At 40.6% G+C, this 19,359-nt stretch overlaps 1 protein-coding gene across 7 annotated transcripts in view; it reads left to right on the plus strand.

The window, feature by feature from the left end:
• Window positions 1-19,359, plus strand: part of ikzf2 (IKAROS family zinc finger 2) — a 166,332-nt gene that overhangs the window by 79,834 nt on the left and 67,139 nt on the right. For all 7 annotated transcript variants that reach the window (XM_060827646.1, XM_060827645.1, XM_060827650.1 and 4 more), the window contains one exon: window positions 10,332-10,499. In XM_060827646.1, coding sequence (XP_060683629.1) covers window positions 10,332-10,499 — 168 coding nt within the window. The remainder of the gene's footprint in view (window positions 1-10,331; window positions 10,500-19,359) is intronic.

Genomic DNA, 19,359 nt, shown 5'->3' on the forward strand with positions numbered 1-19,359 from the left:
TACTTTGGTTTGATTTTCCAAATGCAACATCTCACACTTATCTGTGTTGATTTGCATTTGCCAATCCTCAGCCAACTTCCCTACCTGGTCAAGATTCCTTTGTTATTTTTGATAACCTTCCTTGCATCCAGAAACTTACTAATCATACCGTGTACATTCACACCCAGATTATTTATATAAATAACAAATAACAAAGATCCCAGCACAGACCCTGTGACACACCACGAGTTGCAGGCCTCCAGTCCGAGAAACAACATTCAATCATCACGCACTGCATCCTACCATTGAGTCATTCATTCCACCCTAGCCTCCCAAAACATCCAAGGATAGACTTGATCAGGCTCAGGGGATTTATCCACCTTAGTGCACTTTAAGGCTGCAAACACCTCCTCTCTGGTAATATGTTCGCAGTCCAATACATCCCCATTTGGTTCCCTTATTTGCTTTGCATCCATGATTCTCTCCTCAGGAAACACTGAGGAGAAATATTCATTAAAATCTCCCCCATCTCCTATGCCTCAACAGATGGCCATGCTGATCTTGAAGGGGACCTATTCCCTCCCTAGCCACCCTTTCACTCTCAATATAGCTATAGAACCTCTTGGGATTTAACCTTATCTGCCAGATCCATCTCAAATGCTTTCATTGTTTTTCTGATTTCCATCATACACTTTTTATAGTCATCTAGGGTTTCATGAGCCCAGTAGCTTAAACCCAGTGTATGCCTCCTTCATTTTCCTGACCAGAACCTCTATATCCCTCGTCAGTCAGGGATCCCTAAACATGCCAGCTTCTCCCTTCACCCTAACAAGTACACACTATCCCTGGACTCCTGTTATTACACTTTTTAAAAGCCTCCCATTTGCTAGTTGTTCTTTCAAACAGACTCACCCAAACGACTTCTGCTAGATACTGACTAATCATCCCAAAATTGGACCTGCTCCAGTTTAACAGTTTAACCTGAGGGACTGTCCTTTCTTTACTTACAACTATGGGAAAACAAAGAGACTTATGGTCACTGTACCCAAAGTGCTGTCCGACTGACACTTCAGTCACTTGTCCAACTTTGTTTCCTAAGAGGAGATCCAGTGTTGTACCCTCCTGAGTCGGGACCTCTACATACTGATTTAGAAAACTTTCTTGGACACATCTGGTAACTGCGACCCTATCCGCGTCTTTTACACTCCAGGTGGCCCAAACAATACGAGGGAAATTAAATTCTCCAACCAAATGGGCGGCATGGTGGCACAGTAGTTAGCACGGCTGCCTCACAGCATCAGAGACCCGGGTTCAATTCCTGCCTCAGGCGACTCTCTGTGTGGAGTTTGCACATTCTCCCTGTGTCTGCGTGGGTTTTCTCCGGGTGCTCCGGTTTTCTCCCACAATCCAAAAATGTGCAGGTTAAGTGAATTGGCCATGCTAAATTGCCCGTAGTTTTAGGTGAAGGGGTAAATGTAGGGGAATGCGTCTGGGTGCGTTACGCTTCAGCGGGTCGGTGTGGACTTGTTGGGTCAAAGGGCCTTTTTCCACACTCTAAGTAATCTAATCTAATCTAATCTAATACTACTCTATTATTTCTACAGGTATCTGCAACTGCTCTATACATTTAGTACCCACTGGCTATTTGGGGTCTGTAATACAGTCCCAACTGAGTGACCGTCCCCTTCTTTCTAAGGTCTAACCTCATTTGATGACCCTGTAGCAGTCCACACTTTCTCCTTAAAAATATTCTAAGCACTGTTGGTTACGTCCTCCCTTATCAAAAGGGCAAGACCCTCTTTTCATTCACTTGTACGACTGTGACACCTGTAGCTTCTGTATCCTGGAACATTGTGCTGCCATGTACTGCCTATCTCTCAGCCATGTTTCTGTTATAGCTGTAATATTGCAGTTCCCAGAGGCAATCCATGCTCTGAGCTTGTCTGCCTTACCAGTCAAGCCATGTGCTATGAAATAAATGGACTTTTCCTTCCTTTTACTGTGCCCCTGGCTATCCTGAATACTAAACTTGCTCTCTGACTAATGTTTCTTCCCCCACTTCTCATTGGCCCCTCTCATTCAGAGTCCCACACTCCTGGCAAGCTAGTTAAACCTTCCCGGGTAACATTAGCAAATGTCCCCAGAAGGATATCGATCCCCCTCTGGTTCAAGCGCTACCTATCCCTCTTGAACGGGTCACCTCTACCCCAGAAGAGAACCCAATGATCCAGAACTGAAAGCCCTGTCCCCAACACCAGCTCCTCAGCCACGAATTCATCTGGCCTATCTTTCTATTTCTATTACAATTAACTTTGGCTTGCTTTCAAAAGAGGTTGGGACCCTCCAATCACATGGTATCAACATCAACTTCAACAATTTCCTCATTACCCTTCCCCTTACCTCATCCCAAATCCAACTCTCCAACTCAGCACTGCCCTCCTGAACTGTTGAACCTGACAATCTGCCTTCCCACCTATCTGCTGCACCCTCCCCTCCAACCTGTCACCATCATCCCCCACTTGCATCTATTTACCACCTTCCCAGCTAACTCACCCTCACTACCACCCTCCTATTTATCTCTCAGCCCATTCCCCTCTGCCATATTCTTGATGACGTGCTTATGTACAAAACATCGATTTTCCTGCTCCTTGGATGCTGCATGATCTGCTGCACTTTTCCAGTGCCAAACTATTCAACTTCAAAATATTTATCTTGTACCAACAAAATGTGATTACAAAATCTGAATTCAATTGTAAACACAGGAAATAAATAAAAGAAAGACTGGTCAAGCCAACATATAAAGTGTATGTGATGAATGAGTGCTTTTAAATGCAGCATTGAAAAGTGTACCTAAAAGACACCACCAGCAGAGAACAGGACCTTGAATTTCAGTGCCATTGCAATACCAGGTAGTAATTCACTGATTACATCAAACAGCTATTCCTTTTAGCTGTTCACAATTGGTAGAGTATAAACTGTACTCAACCTATTCATGCTTGCAGAACCCAAACCACCAAGTACAGCAGATGAGGAAAAAACTGTGAATGTGGTATATTTGGATTTTTAAAAAAAGCTTTTGATAAAGTCATAAATGAGAGGTTATTGTATAATATCACAGCACGTGAGATTTTTAGTAATATACAGGCAAAGATTGAGAATTAGTTAGCAGACAGGAAACATAAAGCAGAAATAAATGGATCATTTTCAAGTGGACAAGTAGGGGGATCACTGTTTGCTGCAACTACTCACAATATATCAACAATTTGGAGAGAATTAGTGTAATATTTCTAAGTTTCTTAATGACACAAAACTAGGTGGGAGTTTGGTAAGGAGCGTATAAAGAGGCTTAAAGATGACTGATTGAGTGATCAAGTACATGACAAATGCAATAAAATGAGGACAAATGTGAATTTGTCCATTTCAGTCAGAAAAACAGAATATGAGAATGCTGTTTAAAAGGTGCCAGATTGGGAAAGATTGATGTATAAAGGGACCTGGGTGGCCTTTTCCACTAGTCATTGAAAGCAAGCATGCTTGTGCAGTAAGCAATTAAGAAGGCAAATCATACGTTACTATTCAATGCAAGAGTATATGAGAACAGCAGCAATGAAGTCTTACTGTAGCTGTACAGGGCCATGGTGTGCCCACACCTGGGCATTGTGTGTAGTTTTGTTCTCTTTACTTAAGAAAATATGTACTTGCCATAGAAGGAGTGCAGCAGACATTCACCAAACTCATACGTGTGATAGGAGATTTGTCACATGAGGAGAGGTTAGAATTACTGGGCTTGAATTCACTGGAATTCAGAAGAATGAGAAGGGACCTCATTAAAACCTATAAAATCTGACAGGAATGGAAGAACTGGATGCAGGGATGATGGTTCCCCGGTATAGTATGCCTGAAACAGGGGCGTATGGTCTCAGAAAATAAGATAGGCCACTTCCAACTGGGATGAGAGAAAATGTCTTCAGTCAGAATGGTGAAAATGTGAGTTCTGTATCACAGAAGATTGTGAAGGCAAACTTGCTGAATATATTTAAGAACGATTTAAGATTTCTAGAAGCACAACATGCCAGGTTGTATAGGGACTGAGTGGGTGTATAGCATTGATATAGAGGATCAACCATGATTGTGATGCACGGTAACATATTTTCAATGCGCTGAAATAGCTGCATTTATTTTCAGCATCTCTGTGCTTCTCATCCTGAGTACATTAACACCCAATTTAAGGTAATCAGTTAAGCTTGTAACATGGCTATATTTTGGAGAATCCCTACAGTGTAGAAACAGGACAATTGGCCCAACAAGTCCACATCACCAACCCTCAGTGTCCTCCCCAGCGCAGTTCCCCTGTGCCATTGCTCTACATTCGCCCTGACTAATGCACCTAGCCTCCACATTCCTGAACACTATGGGCAATTTAGCATGGCCAATTCACCTAATCTGCACATCTTTGGATTGTGGGAGGAAACCGGAGCACCTGGAGGAAACACACACAGAGGAGAATTTGCAAACTCCACACAGTCACCCGAGGCTGGAACCAAACCCAGGTTCCTGACGCTATGAAGCAACAGTGCTAACCACTGTGCCGCCCCAATAAGTGAAATATATTCATACCAAGGCACCTGTTTTCTGAAACAAAAGGAATATTTCTTATTTTGCCATGAGTCAGCACCTGTAGTACAGTAGTCCACTAGTCAGTTCCTTTAGAATAAATTATTATGATCATTTGAAATTTAATATTCTTGTATTTGTCCAAAATGAAAAGTTCTGACAATGTATCTCACTTTTCAGCAATATAAGTTTTTTTCCATACTTCTGACATGTGCCTTGAATGCCTACATAGGACCTTCATCCAGCATGGTGGATGATAAACCTTGGTATAGAATGAGTTTGTGTAAGCCAATATGTCTGGAATTCATTATTAATCATATTATACCTGTAAAATGGTCAGAAAGAACTTTTGAATTTGTAGGCCTTGGAATGTAGATTCAGCTAATCAAGTAAACCAGAGTGTCAATTATTGTGCTTAATCTTACCAATTCTCTACCAAAATTAACACTTCTAGTGAGTGCGGAGAATGCAACAAGGTTCCTGGTCACAAAATTGATTTTAATTTCAAATAATTGGCCCCATGCTTTAACGAAGCCATTGGATCATTGTCCACGGCTTAAACTTTATCCTACCCCACCTCCCATATTGGTGCCTACTATTTCCAGCACTTAATTTTGTTTTGTGCAATAATGACATTCTGTAAACTGACCACCAGTTGACTCATAACTTTTTTATATTGTACAAGACCAGTAGGAGTGACCATTGATGGCATTCTTACAGTGGTACATTTTTTCACTCTTAACATTAAAAAGTTGTTCACACCCTCATACATATAAATTTGCATATGTCAGAATTTGCATTTAGTCATTACTCTGTTTTGACCTGACTGCAGTGGTCACTGATAGGTCACTTAATAGACAAATTATTTTATAATTAATCTAATTGTACAACGCTTTGTACATCAGAACTATAACACAAAACTTTCCAAAGGCATTGTGAAGGGACTATAGCATGTAATTTTAAAACAAGCAGTACAGGGACTCAATGGTTAGCACCATTTTCTCACAGTGCCAGGGACTCGACTTCGATTCCAGCCTTAGGCAACTGCCTGTATAGAGTTTGCATGGATTTCCTCCAGGTGCTCTAGTTTCCTCCCATACTCCAAAGTTGTGCAGGTTAGATGGATTGGCCAAGGGCATAAACAGTGTCACAAGGGGTCATAATTTTAAGGTGATTGGAGGAAGGTGTAGGAGAGATGTCAGAGGTAAGTTCTTTATGCAGAGAGTGGTGGGTGCATGGAATGCAGGTAGTAGAGTCAGAGACATTAGGAACATTTAAGTGACTGCTGGACAAGCACATGAATGCAGTAAATTGAGGGATGTGTAGGTAAGGTTGATCTTAGATTAAGATGAATGCTCGGCACAGCATCATGGGCCAAAGGGCCTGTACTGTGCTGTACTGTTCCATGTTCTAAATTGCCCATAGTGACCAGGGATATGCAGGCTAGGTGGAGTAGTCATGAGAAATACAGGATTACAGGGATGGGGTGAGTGTGGGCAGGATGCTGTTCAGAGAATCTGGGTGGACACGATGGGCCAGATGACTTCCACACTGTATGGATTCTATGAAAATTTTTATTACATCCATAATGTAAAAAAGAACTGATGTTCACTCTGCTTTATAACACTATGATTTTTACATTTCTCTCTAATATTCTGAAACTACATTAGCAGCTTTCTATCCAGTATTATTTGGTAGTTTCTGATAACACTGACTTTCAACTGAAAGTTATTATGTTCACTTCTGATAAATATGTGGGAAATAAAACCTTACCAACCTCAAGCTTAATGTTAGAAATACACAGTGGATCATGCAGAATCTATAAAGAGAAACGTTTCAGGTCAATAATCACTCAGTTGAAACAAAAAAAATCTGTTTTTAAACTAGATGTCCATCTCCTGCAATGTTTTGCTTAAGGCTTAACTTTACCAAGTGTGATAATGCAAAATGTTTCATAAAATCTATTTTTAAAAAACAGTTCACAAAACTGCATTCCAAAATCTCAGTAAATTTCCCACAAATTCCTGAGAATTTGTAAATTTATCACCAAATTAAAGATGGATTACTGGGCTAATGGTAGGCTACTTGGTAGTGTGGATGAGCAGAGGGATCTTGGTGTCCATGTGCACAGATCTCTGAAAGTTGCCACCCAGGTAAATAGTACTGTGAAGAAGGCATATGGTGTATGGGATTTATTGGTAGAGGAATTGAGTTCCGGAGTCCTGAGGTCATGTTGCAGTTGTATAAGACTCTGGTGCGGCCTCATCTGGAGTATTGTGTGCAGTTTTGGTCGCCATACTATAGGAAGGATGTGGAGGCATTGGAACGAGTGCAGAGGAGGTTTACCAGGATGTTGCCTGGCATGGTAGGAAGATCGTATGAGGAAAGGCTGAGGCACTTGGGGCTGTTCTCATTGGAGAAAAGAAGGTTTAGGGGAGATTTGATAGAGGTGTACGAGATGATTAGGGGTTTAGATAGGGTTGACAGTGAGAACCTTTTTCCGCTAATGGAGTCAGCTGTTACTAGGGGACGCAGCTTTAAATTAAGGGGTGGTAGGTATAGGACAGATGTTAGGGGTAGATTCTTTACTCAGCGGGTTGTGAGTTCATGGAATGCCCTGCCAGCAGCAGTGGTGGACTCTCCTTCTTTATGGTCATTTAAGCGGGTATTGGATAAACATATGGAGGTTATTGGGCTAGTGTAGGTTAGGTAGGCTTCAGTCGGCGCAACATTGATGGCCGAAGGGCCTGTACTGCGCTGTATTTTTCTATGTTCTATATAATGAAGTATTGATTGGAGTTAAGTGTAAGATATTAGAACAAATACAGGCTTAGGCATTCTCATGCATCAAAACTGAATAACTTCCGTATTTGGTATTTGCATGGTGCTTCTTTATTTATGAAATGCAGCAAGTACCATTCATTCACTTTTGTAGTATTCTCCTTATTTTATATGCAATTTCTTTCACATTTTCATATCTTTAAATTTAATGCATTGCTCATAATTTGCTGCAGGGATTTTTTACTTATCATAACTTTTCCACAAATTACCACACCTTCAGGCAAGAAATTATGTATTGAAATTAAAATGCAGTTGTAAGCAGGGCCTATGAAATAAGAGTACAAACCTCAAAGGCCAATAACTTGAAGATTCAGACATCCAGATTGTTCAGTTTGGAATGTGTTTACCTGAAACAATCTTTAAACAATCATTGGTATTAGCTGTACCATTGAATATTCGAGCCAAGTCTACAATTAATATTTTATGAAGAGCCAGATCTTTGCTAAAATGTAATGATGTCTGAATGCTGCCCAAGTGACTAGTGTTTATGCTCCATACAAATCCACCCCCAACCCATTTCATGTAACCTCGTCATCACTTCTTTGCATTTCTCCCACTGGTATTTATCTAGCTCCTCCCTTAAAAGTACCTATATAAGTCACTTCAAATACTTCAAATGTGCAGTAGCAAGTGGCACATTTTAACCACTGTCTCAGCAAAGATGTATTTCTTGAACTCCCTCTCAGATTTATTAGTTGCCCTCTTATTTCTATAATCTTTATTTCTGGAAACACCGTCTCTAAGACTATCACTTTCATCTCTTTTAGATTTTCAAAATTATCTGTTCAGTCACCTCTTGGTCTTCTTTTCCTGGAGATAAAATCTCCAGGCTGCTCAGTTTTTTCTTTAACTTAGCTATTGCCTTTCATTTCTGGAATCTTCCTAAATGGAATTCTTACCTTCTTGAATGCTGCCAGAAACTTTGTGTATTTTGGAGACAAGGCCTACACGGTACTCTTAATTAAAAATAGTTCAACTAAAGTTTGTACAAAACCTGTTCATAGCATAACCTCTTTCCTTCTCAGTTTTGTTCCTTTAAACATCAACTCCAGTTCTTTTCAACATTTAATAACAAATTGACATGTTCAACCATTTGGTTACAAGTCAAATGAGAACTGGTAAAACTGTATTCATACAAAAGTCTAGGGACCCACTTCTTTGCAATGACCCTGAGAATGCAAATGGCAAACCACCATTTACAAACACTAACAAGAAAATGGTTTAGGATGAAACATCAGCAGACAGTTAGTCAAAGAGCTGTCTTTGGGCAAAGCATTCATGACACTACGTAACATGAATGATTGTAGTCAATGGGATTGAGAAAAGTCATCACTAGCAGGTAATCCAAAGGGACGCAAAATTAATTTAATCATTTTAAATGCTGAGGCTGGGGTCAAACATAACTTTGAAATGATGATTTACTGGTTCTGATTTGAGTTTAAAGTTATTTACTTGCATTGCAATTGAATGGATGAAGATGCAGTTCCCTGGAAGAAGAGGTTATGATGACTTGAAAATTGGGCTTCTAGGGGCATGTCAGAAATCAACATTTTGTCCACTGATAGCAATAACTTTCAAATAGTAGACTATTAAGTCATGTCTGCAATGCAGTGTTTTACATTTCATTTGGCATAATCAACTACTATGTTGTTGTGTTTTTATTTAAGCAACATGTGTTTTTAACTTTTACATTGTTACAGGTTCACCCTCTCAAATCCAGCAGCCTCAGACTTTAATGCCTTTCAAAAAAAAAGTTTTAATTCAAATTGGAATGCCTCAGTTCAATGAACAGAGAGCGCAGGAAACCAATCGGCAGGACTATCAAACAGTTTAGGTTAATGGCCATGTTGCTGTTGATACTAATTCACTTCTCATTGTGTTGCGTATAATAACTCTTTTGTGCCTTCCCTCACTTCCTTACACCAATGCAAACAGTTGCAAATAAGAAAGGATATATCAAAAAATGTCTTTGGTTTCAAACAATGCCAGTTCTGGGTAGCTAGATTTGAGAGTGTGGTGTAGAAACATCAGTTGTATTAGTAGTAGTAGTCCAGCTGTGAAATTTGTTGTCATGACCACTGATCGCAGTGACTGTTGAGTCCACACAGACAGATTGAATAAATGATTGCTGCAGTAGCCCATCAGCATTATAAGTGGCAGTTAGTCTAAATCAATAAATTCTCTTGCAACATCAGTGCTCAATGAAAAGAATCATATTAATATAATTGTGTTTCACCTTTCAATATTTAACATATATATTTAGCTTAAATCTAAATTACCTGTTGGCCATGTCTATCACATTTCAAATAACAGTAAACTAATTTTTGTTTGAAGCATGTAAATTTGCTTAGGAGGTACAGTTTCCAAAAGTATTTGTTCACTTTGAAGTTTTGTACTGTACCTTTCAAATATGGCCCATGGGATGTTGGGACATGCAATGAGTAGCCCATAAAGATGTTGTTAAAGTTGTCTTTAAACACTACTATTACATCTCAGTGCAATTGTACAGTTGCAATTATTGACAGCTGAATTAACATTAGCAGATATAGTCATTAACCTAGTATGTTTCAGTGATCACGGGGACAAATTGTTTTTCTATTTGCTTCATGTCAGCTTGTTTGGAAACATTTTTTTTTGGATTCTATTGCACATTAAACCTAGAGGAAATCTTATCGCCTGTCACTTCAACAAGGTATTTTAGATAGATTTCCCCTCACACCAGTCACTCAACAGCTCCTTCAAGCTACTTCTTCTAGTTATAGTTTTTTTGGGATATGTATTAATGGTAAGACTTTAAAGCTGCTACTATGGAAACAACGTCTGCCATGGTAATGCACCTGGGTTTTTGAACTCTGCTGTTGACCACAGGTGTGCTATCTTGCTTTTATGTGTTACAGGTGAACGGCCCTTCCGCTGCAACCAGTGTGGTGCTTCATTTACTCAAAAAGGAAACCTACTGAGGCACATTAAGTTGCATACAGGAGAGAAACCCTTCAAATGCCCTTTCTGTAGTTATGCCTGCAGGAGGCGGGATGCACTGACTGGGCACCTAAGGACACATTCTGGTAAGTTCACATATGAACTGCAGCCTTTCTGCCTACCTTTGGTCATTGTAGGTCTGTAGACGCAGTTATCAGGAATGGAACCCACTTCCCCCCCCCCCCCCAATGCTTCCCTGACTAAACAAGCATGCGTAATATTATCCAATAAATCTTTATATCACATACAAGTGATCCACGTTGTTGTGAAGTATTGTATATCCAGATTAACTGGATTTACCCAACTTTCAATTTGTAAAAAAGAGCACGAAGCACCCTACAAAACAAACTTTACTTTTTAAAAAAGTATCTCTTTAACTGTAGAAACCTGATGCAAAATCTGTCAAACTGAGCGTGATATATTGTAATCATTTCTAGTTTCTGTTTCTCTATTAGTTATGTATAACATTTCCTGTGTCTTGACGTGTAGAGCCATATTGTTTTTAGGCATAGTACTGTTTGATGTATTGCATGGTTGAAGGTGATTGTCTTATGATACTTGTGTTTTCTGTATTAATTCTGAAGTATGAATTTGTAGGATTTTCAGTGGCTGTGTAATTCTAAAAACTCATTTGAACTTATATGGCTTAGTTTGATTTTTAATTTGTTATTGCTGAAATGGTGTAATTTGGAGTTTCAACATGTGAGGGACTGGGCTTTTTTAGCCTGTTGGCTCTTATGATAGGAAATAATATGCTGTGTTCAGAAGTGGGAATTTTTTTGGGCAATTATGTACAGCCTTTGGATTGCTGGTAGGTTCAGGGTAATTCTTGATTCTGCTGTTTGGATTTGTTTGTTTTGCAATGTACATATTGCAACATTGCAATAAAGAATATTGTGGTAATAAAGCTACTCAAACATGATAAATAGTTTTATTCTTAATTTATTGAGGGTTGCATTTTAACTTAATTTACCTTTGGAAAACCAATGGGATTGAATGATGTGCCAGTTTTACACCAAGTCCAATATTACCGTCCAATGAGTTTATCAAGGTGTAAAATTAAATTGGGTCTAAAACCTACATTGCACTGAATCCTATCAGTATTTGAATGGGCAGTTTGTGTTAAAATTGCCTTCTAAATATATAAAATTTAACTTTTAAACATAAAAATGAGTGAATACTTTGCTCATGTTGTCCTTTCTTTTATTTCCTTGTTTTTGTTATCCTACTTCCTTCTCGCTTACATCCTTACACTTTTCTCCACTTAAACTTTATTGTTTCATCAGCTCTGTCTCCCATCTATTTTTGAAGAAAGACACAAGCTTTTTTTTTTCCAAATATGATCCACGTTGAAAATATATTTAAAAGATCACTTGCTATCTAATGTATTTATCTTCACACAGTTTGAGAATGGAGCCATTGATGCCTTCCAATCTGTAGCACAATAGCATTTGAATTTTTAAAAGAACTGAGTTCACTCTGTTTAATCATGTAATTTTTGAAAACTTAAATTTATAACAGAGTTCATGGACAAGATTATTTCAGTTGGATTAACAATAATGACTTTTTTTTTGCAGTGGTTTTATTAGCATTTTATACTTCCATTTTCATTGAAGAAATTTGTCATTATTAATTTGGTTTCAATTTACCATCTCTAAGATTAAAATTGCTGTCTGCTGTTAAGTATTTCAACTGTCACTTACAGTATTGTACAACAATTTAAGATTATTCCATGTACTCTAGACGGAAACTTCCATCAATTCCTCTTGGGGGCAGGGTGTGTTTGCTTGCATGAATACAGTACACAAATCTTCAACTTGTTAGATATGCCTATGTGATATGGATGGCAGAACCTCAACCAAAAACAGCAAATGCTGGAGATCACACTGAAAGCAACAAATACTGGAGTACTGGGTCAGGCAGCATCCACAGAAAGAGAGAGCAAGTTAAATGTTTAGAGTCTATGAACGGGCAAGGGTAGAAGCTCAGGTGATAGGTTAGGTGTGGTTAAGAGCCCTGTCAATTACAGAGGGCAGGAAACCACAGTTTGGGAAGGAGGAAGTCAGGTCAGCAGCGCTCCTTTTGAAGGTGGCATCAACCGAACAGATATAATGCAGGCAAAGGAATTGGGAGAATTGGATGGAATCCTTGCAGGCCTTGGGGTGCGAAGAACTATAATGAAGGGAGTCGGTTGCATTGTAGTGGATGGCAGTGGACAGTTTATTCCACAAAATGGAATTCGAGAGGTCAAGGAAAGAAAAAGAAAGGAAGTGCCAGAAACGGATGATGTGTAAGTTATAGAGGGGTGGAAATTAGAGGCAAAATGAACACATTTTTTAGGGTCCTGATGGGTGTATAAAGTGGCACCACAGTAGTCATTGATGTATGAAGAAAAAAATAGTGGGAGGGGGAAATGTAGGGCCGGAACAAGAATTGTTTCACATACCCCATAATGAAGCAGGCATTACTGGGATCCATGCAGGTGAGCATAGCCACTACTTTTGACTTCGCAGAGTAAGATGAAGTAAAGCAGAAATTGTTCAGTGAGAGAATAGGTTCAGCTAATCGGAGGAGAGTTTTGGTTGATGGGGATTGTTCAGGCCACTTCTCAAAGAAGCCGAGAGCTCTCAGACCCACCCTAGTGGGGAATGGAGGTTTAGAGGAATTGGGGAATTGGACATCCATGGTGAGCAGGAGGCAGTTAGGGCCAGGGACCTGGAAGTTGTCAATGTGGTGGAGGGCGTCAGAGGAATCATGGATGTAGGTGGGCAGGATCTGGACAAGCGGCGGTAGAAGGAAAAGAGCTTGGTATGGCAGGAACAGGCTGATACGATGGGCCTACTGGAACAATCTGATTTGTGGATTTTCAGAAGGAGGTATAAGCGGGCTGTCTGGGATTGGGAGTCTGTAAGGTTGGAGGCAGTGGAGGGGAAGATCTCCAGAGTTAGCGACCCGGTGACAGTCCTGGCAACAATGGCTCGATGTTCAGGTGTGGGATCGTGGTCTGGGGAAGGTAGGACAAAATATCTAAGAGTTGACGTTGAGCCTCCGCAAGATAAAGATCAGTACACTATTCTGTAACATCACCACCTGTAGTTTGGCAGGAAGGACATTATCATCACGACTGCAATCTTCTGGGGTCAAAAGTGCAAGCAAAGGGCATGTGCACAGCCATTCACTCTCTGCAAACTAGAGACATCACTGTAGCCTATTTTGTTGGACATAATACTCCCTGGATGTGCCACAGACGGGCTGAGTGGCAGCATAGTTCAATTACGCCTCCTCCTTTTCCTATTCCCCAGTTGTGAGAGCAAGAAGCCTTCCCAGGCCCAGGCATAATGGATAGAGGTTGCAGCTGAGGCCAATGCCATTGGAACCCACAGAAAAAAAACTGGGTCCAATGCAACTCAATTACAAGCAATCCCCCATGTTCCACAAGGGTAAGTATACTATACTGTTACCACAAAGTGACAGTAATAGGACCATCATGCAGTCTAAGCATGCCCATACAGAGAGATATCAGAGAGGAGGATTATGTATAAGCCTCAGCGCCAGATGGAAAATGTGTACTCAGTTTGTGCCAACCACCTCATGCTATCAGTTTTCCACGAGTTGCAAGCCAGTACAGTTCCTGTTCATGTACTGGGGTGGACTCAGGAGCTGGTGTTGGTATGCATGTTCATGAAGTGCTAATGGACCAATAGAGATGATACTCAATTATTTGCTTTGTCTGTCTGCAGAAGAACACCCATTATAGGAGGGACTGGGCTCAGACTGGCCCAAGGATGGAAGATATTCAAATCACCAACCCTTTTGAGGAGGAGGCCACAGAGCTGGAAGTGGGAGATATGACTGTGCCTGCACTGGGGGAGAGATAGGCCAGTGAGAATGCTTGCACTCTGCTATTGTCAGAGGGGTCAGCAGAGTTAGGCTGTTTAGATAAGAGAGTGCACATACCATCAGCTAAACCTTTTTCTTCAGCATTCTAGGTACTAACAATTAATGGATGGAAAAAAAAGAGGAGACAGCCTTACCCTATCTCCAATCTAGGCCCTCCTCATGTACCACCTCCACCACTACCTTAGAGACTGATATCTCCCACACTTTAGAGAACGTACCAACAAGGTGTTCACCTGCATCTTCCACCAACATGTCCTTCTCTGTGAATGCACGTTCTAAATTAGGCTCTATTAGGCTCTAGGTCACAAATGGTGAACATATCACTGATGTCAGCTAACAACTGGCAGAGGGAATAATGGCTGAGTTCTCTGACACTTGCTTGGAAAACTGCTGGAGACCAGGTCTATGATGACAATCATACTGATTATAAAATCAGCCATGATTTCATTTAATGGCAGAGCAGAATGGGTGTCTTGAATTGCCTATTGCTGTTGCTGTGCCACACGGCCTTATTGCCTTAGAGAGCTCAGTGCAGAAAATGAGTTTCTGGAAATAAGAGTTGGAGATGGAAAGATAGACAATGGAATATCAGACAGAGTTGCCAAGGCCATTTGCAAATTAGAGTGCAAGATGGAGGAGGCCTTCTGACTTGTCTGATGTCATTGTGCTGTGAGTGATCATTTTCATCTCCATATAAAGGATTATAACTGTCTCAGAAACCCAGGTTCAGCAGGACACAAAAAGCTGTTAGGTATGGGCTTGGATCTGCACTCCATTACAGTTCAAAGTTTGGGAGAAGATTTGTAGCTCGGGTGCTCGTTGTGGTTCTGTTCGCTGAGCTGGGAATTTGTGTTGCCGATGTTTCGTCCCCTGTCTAGGTGCCATCCTCAGTGCTTGGGAGCCTCCTGTGAAGCGCTTCTGTGATCTTTCCTCTAGCATTTGCAGTGGTTTGAATCTGCCGCTTCCAGTTGTCAGTTTCAGCTGTCCGCTGCAGTGGTCGGTGTATTGGATCCAGGTCGATGTGCTTATTGATTGAATCTGTGGATGAGTGCCATGCCTCTAGGAATTCCCTGGCTGTCCTCTGTTTGGCTTGTCCTGTAACAGTCGTGTTGTCCCAGTCGAATTCATGTTGCTTGTCATCTGCGTGTGTGGCTACTAAGGATAGCTGGTCATGTCACTTCGTGGCTAGTTGGTGTTCATGGATGCGGATCATTAGCTGTCTTCCTGTTTGTCCTATATAGTGCTAAACCAACTAGCAAAACCAACGTAGTGTACAAAATCCCATGCAAGGACTGCACAAAACACTACATAGGACAAACAGGAAGACAGCTAATGATCCGCATCCATGAACACCAACTAGCCAAGAAGTGACATGACCAGCTATTCTGAGTAGCCACACACGCAGATGACAAGCAACATGAATTCGACTGGGACAACACGACTGTTATAGGACAAGCCAAACAGAGAACTGCCAGGGAATTCCTAGAGGCATGGCATTCATCCACAGATTCAATCAATAAGCACATCGACCCAGACCCAATACGCCGACCACTGCAGCGGAGAGCTGGAACTGACAACCGGAAGCGGCAGATTCAAACCACTACAAATGCCGGAGGAAAGATCATAGAAGCGCTTAACAGGAGGGTCCCAAGCACTGAGGATGTCACCCAGACGGGACGAAACGTCTGCAACACAAATTCCCAGCTCGGCGAACAAAACCACAACTCCATTACAGTAGCCATAATGTATTGGATCTAAAGTAAGGCAAATGAGAGATGAGGCATTCAACCTCCCTCCAAGTGCCACTTTTCAAGGAATCAGGGATGCATTCTTGTACACCAGTGGAAGGAGGAGTTCCCAGCTACATATCCTGGACATTTTATCTCAGGACATTTCAGAGTCCATGCCAGTGATCTCATTACCTCTAATAAGTCAGACCCAGGGAAGTGTTCCAGCATCTGTGCAGCAGACTCTCACCAGGCTGGAGCCCTCAAGGACTAGCCCCAGACCGTGGGTGCCAAATTCATTGCAGTTAATAAGCATAACTTTTGGAAGGCTATCTCTACTTTTAGCTATGATAGTTTACGCTGCACAAAATGTTATCATAAGCAAAGAAAAATAAAGCAGTTGAACACGAGTGACATGATTGTTCAATCAATTGAAATAGTTTTCACTGCAGTAAATGTATGTTCAGTTGCATTACTTATATGTTTGGTGCAGTCTTAAAATGTGCGATGACATGGTTTGGTGAATTTAAAGTTGTGGTGCATCTTCTCTATTGGAATGTGATAATGGTTTTCCCTGGTAGGGATTTCCAAAGCCAGGAGACATTGCATCAGAATAAGAGGCATCCAATATACCACAATGTGTAGGGAACATTTCTTCCGGGAACTATGTTTAGAAGTTTCTCACCAAAAAAAGTGGAGGCACAATGAGAATGCTTAACTACAAAATATGGTAAAATAAAGAAAAACATCCAGAATGTAAGGAAATAAGGTGTTACATCAGAAGATCAGTCTTGGTTTAGGAGAATGCTAGAGCATGCTCGAGAATCCAAATGGGCTACTATTGTTTATTTTTCCTAAATTTACCTTCGAGTTCTCAGCCATAATCCCTGTAATTTTTTCATGCCACTGTGTGGCCCTCCAAAGCCAGTGCACGGCAGTGACTTTGCAACCAGTTGGCACACATGGAATCTCAAAGTGGCAGAAGGAACATTGGATTTCAATAATATCTTGTTTCCATTGAGAATAGACATCAGATGGTATGTGTTCACCTGGGCCAAATTAAAATAGTGTATGGTTTCCAATGCAGAATATATTCTGGCTTACTTGAGTCAAGGGCTATAATCGCAATCGCATTTCCTGCCAAGCTCTCAATGCTGTGGAACTACACAATGTTACGCAGGTCCTGTTGCATGTTATTGCCACAAGATCTATTTCTTTACTGATTGACACATGCAGGGTATTGTGACTACAAATCCAAACCCTGACATTTTTAATCAGTTAAAAGAGGAGTGTTAGAAGTAAAAACAAAGACTGAAAGTATTAAATCTCTGCTGTGTGGCAAAGTGTGGGACTCATGGAATGTTGCATCTGTAGATTGTCAGAAATGAAGTAGCGTCACATCAGGAAGAGATAATGAGGGGATTGACGATCTCTTCTTTCTTTAGCAGTATGTTCTTCCAAATTTCTTTTGTGTTGTCCTTCCAGTTATATACAAAACAAGGTTAAAAACTGACTATAACCTTGATCTGTATGTGCTAGTAGAAGAAAGTATACCAGTGAACTGAGGTTTTTTTGTACCAGCCTAGGTTTCGAGTGCCAGCGCACTGTAAAGGCTACAGTTGAAGAATGACCCACTAGTCACCCCTGTATTACAGGTAAAAAGATTATCTTTCCCTAAGTGATAGAAGCCAACCAGCCAGCAATGTGGTCAGATGAGACCAAAACTATAGAAGAATTGTTTTGCTCTGAGTATTGCTAGCTAACCACCACAAAAATAAAATAAGTCAGAAGTATTTCAACTGATTGAACAGCCAAGATTCTTGAAATTGTTTGATTATTAATATTCTATTATGTATTCTTTACTAATTGAAGAAGTGGCAAATAAGAAGTTGGTGAAGAGCTTTTCATCCTGGTCTGGTCGTAACAAGAGACCCAGAGAGACTAATCTGTATATCTTTTAAAAATTATCATTTTATTAAGTTTATTAATTATTCCTAATCTATGTGTACGTGTGTTGCATTGGTGCTTCTGTATTTACTAACTGATCAACTCAGTCTTCTGTTAACTGAAGAAAGCCTCTTTACATTGGCTTCTGTTAAAACATAGCATGACTTGGTCATCCATGTGGCACCCACAAGAAAGGGATTATTTTTAAATGACCATATTTGAAACCAGCTGAGGAGATAAGTGAATAAAGAAGGAGGTGCCAATTCATTTCTTTTCATCCAGGACCTTAATTTGGGATATCCCTTTGGAACCATAATAACTTAGTTTGTCCCAGGTGAGATTTACCATTGGTAGAGCTAAAGTAAAATAGGTCCTTTTTTTAAGGCAACAGAAGTCAGTGTAAATTAAGTAACATAATAATGTCTGTCCCAAATAGAAAACAACAGCCTCCTAACCAAAAGATATTGAAAAAGAAAGCGTTAAAACTGAAATATTGGTATCTCACTTTGGCTTGGACTCTGTTAGCTTTAGATTATCATGGACCTGTCTGCCTTGTCTCACCAGTGTTCTGAGTTTTTCCTGTTCTTTCTCAATAGGGAACATCTTGCTCCCTGTCACTACTATCATCTCCCTCATTGAAGCAGACATCTCAATCTTCCATCTCTTTCAGCACTAAAACATCCCCGTCCCCCGCTTTGGTGAGTGAGATTGTACAAGCTACAGATTCAAGAATGAAACAAGACACTCATTGTGGAGAACATTGAAGTGCTCCATTTGAGTGATTCAAACACCTAAATCTCATTTTCAATAGGCCTGTCATCCTCTCAGTTGTAGTCCTTGAGTAATTACATATAGCATTATATTTCTCCTCAATGGTGCTTTCCTAACTGGTGGTATCTAGTTCTTCTGAGAGTATCCTTCCAACAACCAACCCTGCAATCTGCCTAGTGCATCAAAGACTTGTACCTTGTGAGTTCTTGAGAATGTAAGCATCATGAGAACTCCCTGTGTTGCATTATCGAACTGGATGATTTGTCTGTTGTGATCGCGTTAGTTGAACATTCATGGGAAATCTTTCTGTTAATGAAGTCAGCTGATTTATCCCAGGGATCTCTATTGGTTGCATGCGCCCAGTCAATAGTCCCTTATACATGTGGGAATCCTATTATTGCAGTAATTCCCAAAGCTCTGCCTTCCTGACTCCCTGGATCTTCATGGAACTTCACAAATTCATGAGCACTTTGATGAGAGCATGTGTGACCTCCTTGATGCATTTGTAAATGGGTGGCTGCGATACCCCACAAAGGTCCCTTGGATAGCCCTAGAAGGAGCCATGGGCAAAGAGACCACCAAAATGAGATTATGGTTTAGT

This window comes from Hemiscyllium ocellatum, chromosome 7 (genome assembly GCF_020745735.1).
Source record: "Hemiscyllium ocellatum isolate sHemOce1 chromosome 7, sHemOce1.pat.X.cur, whole genome shotgun sequence".
NCBI classification, from domain to species: domain Eukaryota; kingdom Metazoa; phylum Chordata; class Chondrichthyes; order Orectolobiformes; family Hemiscylliidae; genus Hemiscyllium; species Hemiscyllium ocellatum.